General features: G+C 39.9%; 1 protein-coding gene across 4 annotated transcripts in view; it reads right to left on the bottom strand.

The window, feature by feature from the left end:
* phlpp2 (PH domain and leucine rich repeat protein phosphatase 2) overlaps nt 1-11979 on the bottom strand; it is a 32635-nt gene extending 20656 nt beyond the window's left edge. Inside the window, exons 1-4 of one of the 4 annotated variants that reach the window (XM_068572104.1) lie at nt 11866-11979; nt 10743-11096; nt 7678-7961; nt 3589-3722 (exon numbers count right to left, since the gene is read on the bottom strand). In XM_068572104.1, coding sequence (XP_068428205.1) covers nt 3589-3722; nt 7678-7961; nt 10743-10949 — 625 coding nt within the window. In that variant the 5' untranslated portion in view covers nt 10950-11096; nt 11866-11979. Of the gene's footprint in view, nt 1-3588; nt 3723-7677; nt 7962-10742; nt 11097-11782; nt 11836-11865 lie in introns of those variants that run through there. The other 3 variants (XM_068572283.1, XM_068572011.1, XM_068572193.1) reach the window with 3 other exon arrangements.
* Between the last annotated feature and the right edge of the window lie 871 nt (nt 11980-12850).

Consider the following 12850-nt stretch of genomic DNA (forward strand, 5'->3'; position numbering starts at 1 on the left):
CTAAAAAGAAATATGTCAAACTGAAGCCATTTGTGAAAATAGCTCCTTCAAAAGAATAAAACTGGGCTAACTACATGTTCTCATATATATTGCTATAACTATGTACTGCTATATAAAAATTAGTATATTTATTATTGAGGATTTGAAAATATGTTATTAATAACTTCATCGATAAGCTATGAAAATAAAATAATAGCCAAAGTTGTTTTTCAAGAATAAATGGCAAATATTTTATGGTAGACAATAGTAGCAATGTATAATTCTGAACTGCTGTTGAGTAACTGGATGCCAGCATCAGCTTACTAAGTCAAAAGTATAAAAATTGGTACCACACCGACTTCAATCACAATATCCGCTGTCTCGTAAACCTCTTGAGGTTAAATGAACATTGCAAAATGCTTTATTTAAAATGAGTCATCATTGGAGGAGGGATAAGGAAATGTACTGCAGAACAAGTAAAGTGGCCATTGTTTCTATTTTATTGTCAAATACAAATGTCATTGTGCCAATTTTCCTGTCTTTTAGTTGTAGCTTCTAATCTTGTTCTGGTGGGTGTTTTTTAAACTGTTTTAATCACATGATTTCAGGACAACTGTCGAGCACTCAGTTGAACACAGTACTCCCTGTATCCCACATTTGTTTTTGTCTTGCTCAAGATTGCATAGATTGCGTTAGCAATGCAGTAGGGGGTCAGTGGAGGCGGAAACACAGTATGATTTGACTCAGAACAGCAAGCTTTTTTTGGCAGCAAATTTAAATACAACCCACCACCCAGATGCCCGCTTTTGGTGGTCTGTGTTTACCTCAAGAAAAAACTCTTATTATATCAAATTTGGCAAGCCAGCACTGTGAACAACACAGAAAGGAGGCACGCAATTGAATACTGCTTCTGAATGCAGATAACAATAAAACAGACTCATAAAAAAGTGGATTTTGTTTTTCTTCTTCTTTCTTTTTTGTTTGCCAGTTTCAAATAGTACAGAGGAAATCCTTGGGAGAAACTAAGCTCAAGAAACAGAAACAGCATGTTATGAGGAGCTGTCATGAAACAGCACAGAGTCTGCTCTTTGCAGAGCTCTATTGCGCAGGGAAATTTTGTGGAAATCCGCATCTGAACAGAGTTTAATTTTTCTCTTAAATCTCATTCTGACTGCTTCTCCATTATTTGGCCCTGTAGACCACTCCCTTGTGTCGTTATCATAACATGAAGATGCAACCTTGGTTGGTTATCCACTGTGATGATAGCCTCTCTGTTCCTCGAGGACACGATTATTACGACTCAGTGATAAACCACTGGAAATTGGTTCACGGTCCATGTCATCACAGTCTTCATTTAGGTTTCCTTTTCCTTCGTAAATCAATAAGTGATCATGTGAATTCACACTGCTCGTATATGACTTATTCCCTTCTGCTCTGATACTGACAGTGGGCTTGACGTATACTTTGCACAACAGCTTCAGGTTTCTAATCTCAAAGATGTGAGACAGATATCCCCCAGGCAAAGGTGGAACAGGGGTCAGTAGAGCTTACAGCAGGCCTGGTCTGTGCTGCAGCTGCATGGGCCCACACAGACAACCACTGGCCCTCAGGTCTCTGCAGTTGTTTTCATTAGGGACGTTTGTTATTATGTCAGCATTTGAAAATATTTACTCGCCTGTCCATGTTTGTTTTCATCTCATCTGTGCAGCGGGGGTTGAAGAAGGTTTGAATAATAGGACAGTGAAGTTTAATAAATTACCTGCTGCATTGCACTTTGAAACCCTTCAGTGGCTTCAGAGAAAATAAAGCCATAAAACAGACAAATGCACAGGACGCCAGCTAATCTACAAAGCTGCTTTCAGGTTGCAAGCTAGTGATGTGGACTCTCAAAGCCTATTAAATACAGAGCTGACACATGCAGTGCTCCACATCAGGTAGTTCTGTAGCAGCTGTAGTCTTTACTGATGGACCACAGTCATTTGCTTAGTCAGATCATTACCCCTGACAACAGCCGAGAGACAAGCAAGCACCTGGGAGAGGGATCTCCGAACAAAGCAGTTGTTGTGCGTTTCAACAATGCATCACAGCCCACCTACAATACCACTGTGGGTGGGAATGAAAAGCCAGGGTAACCTTGTGCCAGCCAGAAACTGAGAACGACTAGTGAAGCTGTATGACTGGAAAGCTCCTGAAAACCAGCACAGGGAGGAGGGTGAGTGAACACACTGACATAATGCAGCACAACCACTACAATCTGGAAGTTATACTCCAAAACAGTTACTTCTCACCACTTTCCCAGTTCTAAGAGCAGAAGATGGCCAAAATGAAGTTGTACCCTCATCTTTGGCAGTGCATCAAGAGTGCCAAAGTACCGCTTATGCCTGGTCTCTGGTCCTCTTTTCCCATGAGTCGACAAAAGGAAGCCGGAAGTCTCCAAGAGGCCTGGCTAGACTCTGACCAATGTGGCCTGACTACTGATAGTAGCCAAGATCCGACCAGTTCTCATGTTGGCATGGAACAAACAACAGTAAAGCTTCAATTGGACAAATGGGGACTAGGAATCAGACTGAGGCCACTGTGAGCTTAAGATCTGACAGCTAAACAAACACACATCAGTTGTATTAACAGGAAGATGTAAAGAGAAATATCAATTCATTCTCCTAACTTAGGTCAGAAAAACACAACACTGCTGCTTCTTACCCTGAGTGATGATTATCGAGACAGAATGGTGTGTTTATAAAAGACAAAGCAGGATGCCATCATATCTTATACTACAAAGATGATTCAGTGTGGCAGCACCAGATTTCAGTGAAAGGAGGGTTGTGTACTTTATGTGGGGGGAATTACATGTGAGCTCTTTAGAAACTGTGCTTTGCTTGCTGTTTCTCTGGTAAAGCAACATGTGAACAATTCAAACCCAAACCTGAGGAGTTCCACTGACTCAACAGAAACATATGTCAGTTTATCAGGTGAAAAAACATCTCAGAACACTGTTTACCATTCACCCTTGATGGCAAATCCTGTAATTGCTGCAACTGGAAGAGTATCATTAGACCGATGCACAAACTCAAACGGGAAGAGCTAGAGATTCCTGGGTTTATGTGTGTGTATTAAGACCCCAAGAGTCACATCCATTCTGTTGATTATATATATATTACTGTATTAATACATCACACTGACACAGGAATACTTAGTCATTCCGGTCCTGAGGTCATGTTGACAGCATCAGGTGAAAGGCAGCCCACATGGGGATGGAGAATCACCACAGGATGATGGATGGTCAGGCATTTATCACAAGGCCATGATTGGTGTGTGTTTGTGTCATCCCAGGCTATATTGAGTATAGACAGCTTCAGAGGGACATTACTCTCAAGGAGCCCAAAAGAAGTGGCTTCACTTTTTCCTTGCTGAAATCACACACATATTCATGTACACACAGACACAAGATAAAAAAAAAAGAGGATGTGATCAAAAACGTTTTTGACCATTTGACCTGCTGTCGCCTGTTTTATATGCCCTCTGTTCAGTTTTCCCTCTGCTAGATCCCACTGAGCAACAGCAGAGTTTAGGTAAGATTGGGGATGATGGCTCCTGCGGATCAGTACTCACCACTGTAGAAACGGATCAAACAGCTGAGGTCTGAGTTGGCTGCTTCTTGCTGCACTCGTACGGGTTGTGAGTAGCCCATAGCTGCCAGGTAGTCATACAGCATCTGGAGCGGACGCTCACACGGGTCAAGCCGCCTACAGGACAACAGAAAAGATGGTAACGATAAATATGCTCGCCACAAATTAGTTACCACCAGTTGCCTTCACTCAGTATAAGGGGGACACACACACTGAAGTGTGAACATCAAAGTTAAGGTAGACCAATTCTTCATCCTCATTCAAAACAGCAAACCAATTTGGAATTAGATAGTAGGAAAGTCCAAAGAGAAAAAAACTTTAGGAGGATTCACAAGGTTCATAGTCCAAAGGTGTAAGTATACAGCATATCACAGCATGCATTTTCATTGCTTCAATGGCAATCATGTGGCAAGCTAAAGGTGTCACTGTTTCAAGGTGTTTGAGTTTTGTTCAAAGAAATAAATTGTCCTGGGAGGTTTGACAAAGCTTCAGATAGTCATATAGAGCTGCAAACTTACCAAACGGAAAAGTGGGAAAAGGCACTCTCTAACATCCTGTGATCATGTGATTGGTCATGCTTCATCTGCCGTTTCAAGGTTTCTCACACAGCCACTCAAAGTTTTTCCCAGAACTGCATTTCTTATTATAAACAGCAAAATGAACTCAGCACATATTCAGATATTTTCTCAATAAAACCTAAATCAATTTGTCAAAATGTTGAACTAAGTCGTTTTTCCTCTAACTGTGCAATTGACTCATCATCATCTCGGTCCCCTATCACTTTAAGGACTCTCTTCGCTGATTTCTAACAGGATCAATGTCAACCTTGAAATCCGTACCCCTCGTCTGATTCAAGCAGCCTTTCACATAAACGCTTACTGTCTGGCTGCAAGATGGAAGTCTTACAAGCACGTGGTGCACTATATGACTTGCAGGATCATGTTTTTTTATTTCAGACAGCTGTGGCAGCAACACCTTAAAACCTCAAAGCAGGATTTACACAGCTTCCCGTAGGTCAGCGAGAGGAGGATGACTGACAGTCGCTGTTGACCATTCACACACTTAGATATGCCTCATTTAGTCACAAATTGTCCAATCTTGGAAAATGCAGCAAGAAGCTGTTTAATCTATAAAAATCTGTTAACTGCAGCTGGTTCATCCATCCTCAGGGTGGAAGATACATTTTGCAGCAAACGATGGAAATATGTCCTTCGATTTACTGTAGACCCACCCAGTAGCCGATGCAATAGAGAGAGTTGAGATTTACAGTCACAATGAATAATCCATATAATTGTTTTACTTCACTTGGCCAGATAGACCTCTCTGGAATGTGTTTGTATGTACAGACAGTGGTTAATTGACCTTTTTTTTCTTCCTTTAACAGTCATTATTAGGTTATGCTAGTAATTCCCAGCATGGCTCTGCTCAACATCAACCTCAGTAGAGGTCTAATCAGCCCAAATATCTTAAATTGGTGTGCATGATGTGTGAATTTCATCAGGGTCTGTTTTACATCTAATTTGCTGGCATGAGATGTGACCCCTTAGCAATAATAGATCATTTAGCAAGGTTTCAGTTTCTTACCATAGAGACCGAGTGCTTAGAGAAGGTGGTTGTTGTTTGCAAAATATCAGAGGAAAACTTTCCCAACTGTGCAAACCTATTAACGGGCTGCTGTCCTGTGAAAATGAATAATCAGACCATAATGGAGCAAAGCTTCCAATAAACAACATCTTGTATCTTTTTCCAGCCCCTCCTCTTAACCAACACTCGAACAGGCCTTTCGACCCAGCCTCTACCCTTCACCCCGTCAGTGGTGAGCCCACAAGATATTGACCCTGCATCACTTATTTTGGATGTACAGGGGTCATCCAACCTAACTTCTGTAGCTGGTGCAGTGTCTTGATCCTGCAGAGGTTCTCTCTGCACTTTGGACTAATCTCAGAGGTATTCTTGAATTGCAATTGGTTTAGGCCCTCGCCGTGCAGATTGTAGAGACAAGCATGAGATGAGACTTCTCTGCAGGATGGCTGGCTTCACTTTACATTTCAGAGGGAGGAGCTCAGTGATTTGGGAGGCCCATGGAATCAAGCCACTAACTTCTCTGAGAAAAGTCAGTTGAGATGTCTGGGAGCCTCACTTTGGAAGTGTTCTGGGGATGACAAACTGGGAGGAAACCCCAGGCATACCCAGAACATGTCAGAGGGATTACATATATCATCTGTCATGGGAGCACTTAAGGATCAACTGGAAGAGCCTGTTGCTGGGAAAAATAACACTGAACTGCTCTGCTCACCTTGTTGGCACTGTGACTCTGACCAGGAGTGGCTCAAAAGTGGATGAATGGTAGGATGAATGTGCTCAATCTATTGTCTCAGTAAATGTATCTTAAAAGGGAGTTTGGCCCACTCAAAATACAATGTTCCCTCAGCAGGAAAAAAAACAGAACATGTCTTCCTCTAAGCCACACATTACAACAAGCTATAAAAAGAAAATCACTTAAAAAAGCTTCCATCCCTCCCATCATGTCCTTACTAACAAACCTTTCTTTAGAGCTTGTGTTAGTGATGTCAACAGCTTTGTATGGTTCAGATGTTTGTTTATTAATCTATTATTATCATTGTAACAACAAATATTACACACATAACATGTATCTAGAAAGAGTTTATGAAAAGGATAAAAAAAATTAATAGGATTAGAAGCCCCTTTAAAGTGAAACAAAATGTATTTTCGATGGTTATAAGCACTTTTTGGAAACAATACGTGAAATGAAATCTGTCTGTCAGAATAGATTTTTTTATTGCGATTGAAGTTTTGTACTGCTGGAATGTGTACTAAACCAACACAGCCGATCCACATGCATATTTATTTCCAGTCTGCATTACTCTGCAATACCCACAGCCTTTAATTCATATGCTGTGAGCTGATCACACCATCGGCTACCAGTTTGTAAAGTGATTAATAACCTCCAGCTGCACGTCCATGGCACAATCTTCAAGCTATCAGTACTACAAGCACAATCTTTTAAAATCATGCACTATGAATGCACCTTGTACGAATTTAAGTCTTTTTTTTGGTATCCATCTCAATATTCCACACCATTAAAAATGCCTGACCAGCCAGTAAGACTCACATAGAATATGCCATAAGCCATTGTAACTTGAGCTATAGCTACATTATTTCTTATTTTAGACTATGTTGTCTAATATCTTCACACAGGCTTTCCCAGCAGGGAAAGCATAGTAGGAATGGTCCAGATTCCTTCTTGGTCACGGATCAGTGAACCAGCTTTTTATCCTTTCACAGATAATCAAGGGGTCATTTGCTATTTCTGTCTTCATATGGCTTGTGTAGCTGAAAGAGGCATGCAGTCATGTTCCCTGAGGGTATCCTGAGTGAGGCACTGTGGGAGTATGGGATGTTGGTGTAACGGCAGCAGGGCCTCGGTGCCTTGTTTACTTTCTTTGCTTTAAGTCAAGCTTAATTAAGGTGACATTCTGTTTGGGGTTTTCATGGGCAAGACATCTAGCAAAAGCACTGGTCTAGTGTCTTTATATCCATATAAATAAGGAAGAGATGTGGACATTTATTTAAAATGTGCATTGCTTCTAAATAGCTTTTTTTAAGTTACTGGATGTCATTATACCCATTTACGCTCTGTTTTTGTGCATCAGATGGAAGAGATATGCTTCCATTTCAACTTAAGCAGCTGTCGAAACCATTTTTACAGCATATCATGTTTCCCATGCATTATATTTGTGGAACTGCAACCCAAAGCATCTTTTTATGCTTCAAGTTGGTTTGTATTTCTTTTTTTCTTCCGTTAGTACATGATTATACATTGGGCTGTGAGCAGTCAGACGCTTCAGAGTGCACAGCAGCGCTGTATTGAATAGATCCAAAGAAGACACTGATGAAGGACTGCAGATCTTAGATGCAGGAAGAGTAACTGCAGTTCAAATTGCAGTTGGTCTCTCGCAAGCTATTTTAACTTTTCAGAATATTTTTGCCAAATGGCTGAAATCATGAAGTCCAATTTTACTTTGACAACTTAACTTAGTGTGTATTTTACCTGACTAGGTCTCCATGCAACTGAACATAGAGTCCCTGTCCGTCCCTCTGAGCACACAGTTCCTCCACTGTGGTACTGGTGGAGCAGAGCACCAACTGCAGGTCTGTCTGCGGAGTGGAGGAGGCCTGTGGACCAGAGGCAGGTGTCTGGGGGTCCACTGTCCCCACATACAGACACACACAGCCCCGCTGGGTGTCCCCTTTTAGCCAGTCCCGCTCTCTTGATCCAAATCTGGTCTTTCTCGTCACGCAGCCACGACTACCATTCCGCTTCATGTTGCGCTGCTGACATAAAAAGAGTAGTTTTAACACACAGATTGACATCAGATGCGTATCAGCATGTTCAACAGCCAGGGGCTGCCTAAAGACCTCAACGGTGGTTCCAAGTGCATTGTTGACCCTCATTGGGGTGCTATGGTCTAACTCAACTGTGCTGGTTGTTACCAATCGGATAATCAGTAACTCCAAGTGTGGTTTTAGAGTTTTTTTTAGATCAGTACTGGAACATCAAATGTTATCAAACTAGAAATGGCACAAACGTGAAACACGCTCAAACAGTATAACTATGGAGACATCAGACTGCTCAACTACAGCATCAGACGCACAGATTTTATCCTGAATGTATGGACCATTTTTATTTTCTGCTGTTAATGAAAAGGTCAACGAAATGTGTTCAAACATAGTGTTCTGTGGACTTTCTGATATCTAGGACGCTCTGAGACACAGTGACGTCGCTGCATGCCTTTCTACAACTGAAATGAGAACTGTGCAGACGGATTAAAGGCGACACTGCTCTAAATTGGTGCAGTTGTATGTAGTGGGGAAAGAGCACCCTTCCTTCCACATTATAAGCAATGTTGTATAATAAATATGCTGGTATAGTCAAATATGTAGTATTTCTACTGAACATATTTGCAACCTTTGTAGACTCAACTCTACTGAACTTTCCATATTCTGAGCGTCTGTCTGTTCATTCATTTACCTTTCTTGGTGAGAAATGACTTTTTTACTGCATTACTAGAAGGAACCAGAATATCACGTTGTTGTTTGCTCTTGCCCTTATCACTTGTGATGATACAAGCCGGATGTGCAAAAGCCTGATGTTTTTCCAACTAATGTTGTGCTAATATGCTAAAATGGCAGTAACATCAACTGTTCTTGAAAGACTTCCATTCACAAGCAGAACAAAGAAATACAGCACACAACTTGTTCAAGAGGTAAAGTTATGTTATCACTATTATGACTCTGCACATACACACACATACACTGCACTCGACACAGTTTGTCATGAATGCACCTTGACTCCACATCTATTCAGACGATTCATATGAATGCAGAAATCTGGAGTTTGATGACTTATAGGTGTCATCCATATTGTTTGGAAATGTTGCCATCTTCGACTCATTCAGTTGTAATCACTAGGAAGCATTACAGCGATTTGCTGTTGTGTGAAGGAGGAGTACCTCAAAATAAATCAAAGGGCCTCTATGGAAAAGGTTCATAACAAGAATAGTTCAGTGACTGAAGGAAAAGTCTGCTGGCATTTCGATACTGTATCTGGAGCTGAGCCACAGAGCAAGAGTTTTCAAAGATCAACCACATGCCAAAACACACATACACATACATACACAATAATGCAACTCATAATCAAATATAATTGCACACAGTTTTCCTTTTTTAAATCTTATTTAAAAACTGACTCTTCTCACCACGCTAAAACAACAACACAAGTTCAGACACGTCAACTGACTGCATGAATACTTCCACTTGGAAGATTCAGTGAGGGTTAAAACTGATGATGACATCTTTGTTGACGTTATAATTATTTTTGTGTAACTCGGATTACTATCAAAAAACAATGAGAAATCTGGGTCATAACTTTCCAGAGCCCAAAGTTATGTTTTTATTATTATGATGAAATAATCATCAATAATGGATGTGTTTTGACAAACTTAAAAACGTAACATAGCTGGAGCAGATATATGATATTAGTATTATCTCTGTCAGGCGTAAGACTGGTGGGAGATTGTGCGTTCGGTCGAGTCACCCAGCAGAGATCTGGCCTTTATAACTTTTAATTAATTAATAATAACAATATAATTGATAATTAACCAAATAATAAATGCATTGGAATGTTCTTCTTCTATTTAATGTCCAATATAACATATATTCAGTTTGAAATGTTAAAATATAATGTTATGCCACTTTCACATTAGTTACCAATTGATATATAATTACATTTGAATGATTTCTTATGTTTGTGCCTTTAAAAATGTAAAATGTTCACTTCTCAAATGGGTCATAACTGGATCAGCATTAGTCCAGAAGTTAGACAGGTGCCCACCTGTCTAGGTAGGTTTTGGAAGTAGCTCCTGATTTAATTAACACATTTAGGTAAGACACAACTTGATTATCTATTTCATGTCGATGTGAATACATAAGCATTGGTCCCTTAAATTGACTGGATTTTGGGTAAATGGTCTGTAAGCAGAAATATCACAAAGCTGAATCAAACCCGAAAGCAAATCTACATTTTGCATATGATATTATACACTTATTAACAAGGTGACCTATTTATTTTATGTTTTAAAATGCAATAACTGCATAAACAGGCATTGAAAAGCACAGCAGAGATGTTTTGTGTTTATGTTTGTCATTGTCTTGTAAGCAGCTACCTCAGGGAATTACATGTCGTTACACATCATGTGTCTTGACCTAAAATGTCATAGAAGAAATGTTCAGCAGTGGGCCTTCCTAAAGGCTCAAAAACCTACATTGTGTGTAAGTGTGTGTTAATTGGCTCTGGTACATTCCTCACTGAGTGGCATTCATCCACAGGATCAAACATCAATACTAGAACATCAATCATTGGATATCACAGCCATTACATAATAATACAGGAATGCGAATTCACTCTCATGCACTTTGCCCTGCTTGAAGCACAAACTGCAATGCAAGAAAAACCTTGACATGTAACACAATACAGAGATACGTGTGTCGAGCACTGTTTGAACCCCCTATACTATACTGCATCACCAGAAAGCACATCCCCTCGTAATGACTTGCCTTTAGCACTCGGATCCCCGTCGCAGCATGAGATCCCGGACCACTGCGGCTGCCGCGACCTGCAGTCGGATTCAGCCCCGCTTGGTGTGGCACCGTGTCCGGCTGCCTGTCTATGCAAGCCCCGTTATCTCCGACATCACCTCCTTTCGTTTGGGTGTTTGTCGCCGCGATGGCTATGTTGTTATTATCCTCGTCCTCCATCGCCATGTATGATCGCTATTAACCGCGACGTGAACCGAGAAGTGCCGTCCCGGTGCGCGACTGGCAGATTCCCGCAGAGAGGAGGAGATGCGTCCCGTGTCGGTGCAGCGACGCCATGTCCAGACTGAAGCTGAGCGCAGTCAGATGGGCCTGCTGGAGACCGGATCAATAATAATTATGGGCGGGTTCAGGGCGCTTACAATGCATTCCTCTTTGAAGGGAGAGGCGTTTTGCATTAATCATAAGGCAAGACTTTTACCACTTGATGTAATTCATAACAAAAAAAAAACCCGACCTGCCCTCGGAGGGCGTGTTTTAGTTACTCAAGGGGGATTTAACCGATTGGGTTGATCATTGTATTTATATTTTTCATGGTATCAATATCCATAACAATAACATTATTATAACATGTCATAATATTCAGTTCCCTTTTTTTAGATCGCATTCTGTTTTATAGATACAAAACATCATTATTATATAAATGTGTTTGTTCTCATCTAACAAATGAGAAATGCTTTGTCAAACCTATATTTACTGCTTGACTAAGACGAAGCATCTGGACCAATATCATGTATTAATTATTAAATTTAATTAACATTAACAGACGTCTTATGAACATAAATTTGTTGTTTAAGGCCCGTTCAGCTAACGCTAGTTAACATTAAGCTAACTAGCTAGTTTGCTTTATAAGCTAACTTGCTTATAATAGTATACTGTACACATCTTTTTTTCTAATATCTTAAATGTGATTGTTAGCTATAGTCTAACAGTAGTCCAACAGTTAACGTTAATATCGACAAATAACAGAATACAGGCTAATTTCTGCCTCTTTATCTTACCAAACGCAGGCTGAAATACAAAGCTAGCAATAATAATCGTCCTTTACTTAAAGTATTTTAATGTTGTTGTTTTTTAAACTTACCTTTGTTCCACTTGGCTGTAGAGGAGCAACAGTCCAGCCCAAATCACAGAGGGTATGCATTTTTCTGTTCAATCATTTAAATTTAAATAATTAAAATAAACAATTAGCTAGCGAAGTTAGTTTACATTACTTAAGACAGGGCAGATCTGTAGATATTGTATTTTTAACACCTTGTAGTGAAACCAAAAACTATTTTCCACAAAGTGCACAATTATCAGCCTAAAGGGCAGAATATAAAATGTCATAATTAATTATGAATATGACTAAATTAGTAGTTAGGCCAAATGCACACATCATACTTAAAAATAGATGAATCCTAGGATGAAAGGTGCAGGTTATTCACAGGTCCCATAAGGGAAGGTTAGGCTAAGAACTCCCAATAACACACCTGTTCATACATAACTTTAACTAATTGAATTCTCAGCTCAGTGACAGGAGGTGCGTTTTTCACAGCAGCAGCACAGGTGATATTATTCACATTAAAGATGACTGGGATGAGGGTCCCAGAGAGACAGTTGTGCACCATACCAGGACCCTGAAACTGAAGCAGCTAAATGAAATTCAGCCATATTAAATTTATATAACTATATTAAAAGTGCTTCACAGATCCCCATTCATCATCTATGACCAGTACACACAATAGGGTGAAGGTTTGATTCCTACAGACACCCATCATGCTAATCAGTTTATCAGATGCTTGATAATAGCAGCTACACGATTATCTATCTATAGTTTGTTTCATTTAATCCAACCTCTAATATTATGACATTTATTTATTAAAATATAACAATCACACATAAGAAATCAAGGTTGCAAAAATATATTAATAGTAAGAGATACTTTAAATCCTATTATTTGTATTAATCAACCCTGAAAATTTCAAAATGAGCCAAGCACGAATAATTATTAGGCCTGATAATCTGTGTGACATCTTTAGTTACAGCACATCCCCAAACCAAGAAAACAAACTAGATTTTTATTTGAA

Source organism: Clinocottus analis, unplaced genomic scaffold, assembly GCF_023055335.1.
Source record: "Clinocottus analis isolate CAN_PGR_092001 unplaced genomic scaffold, fCliAna1.0.p SCAF_1, whole genome shotgun sequence".
Taxonomy (NCBI): Eukaryota; Metazoa; Chordata; class Actinopteri; order Perciformes; family Cottidae; genus Clinocottus; species Clinocottus analis.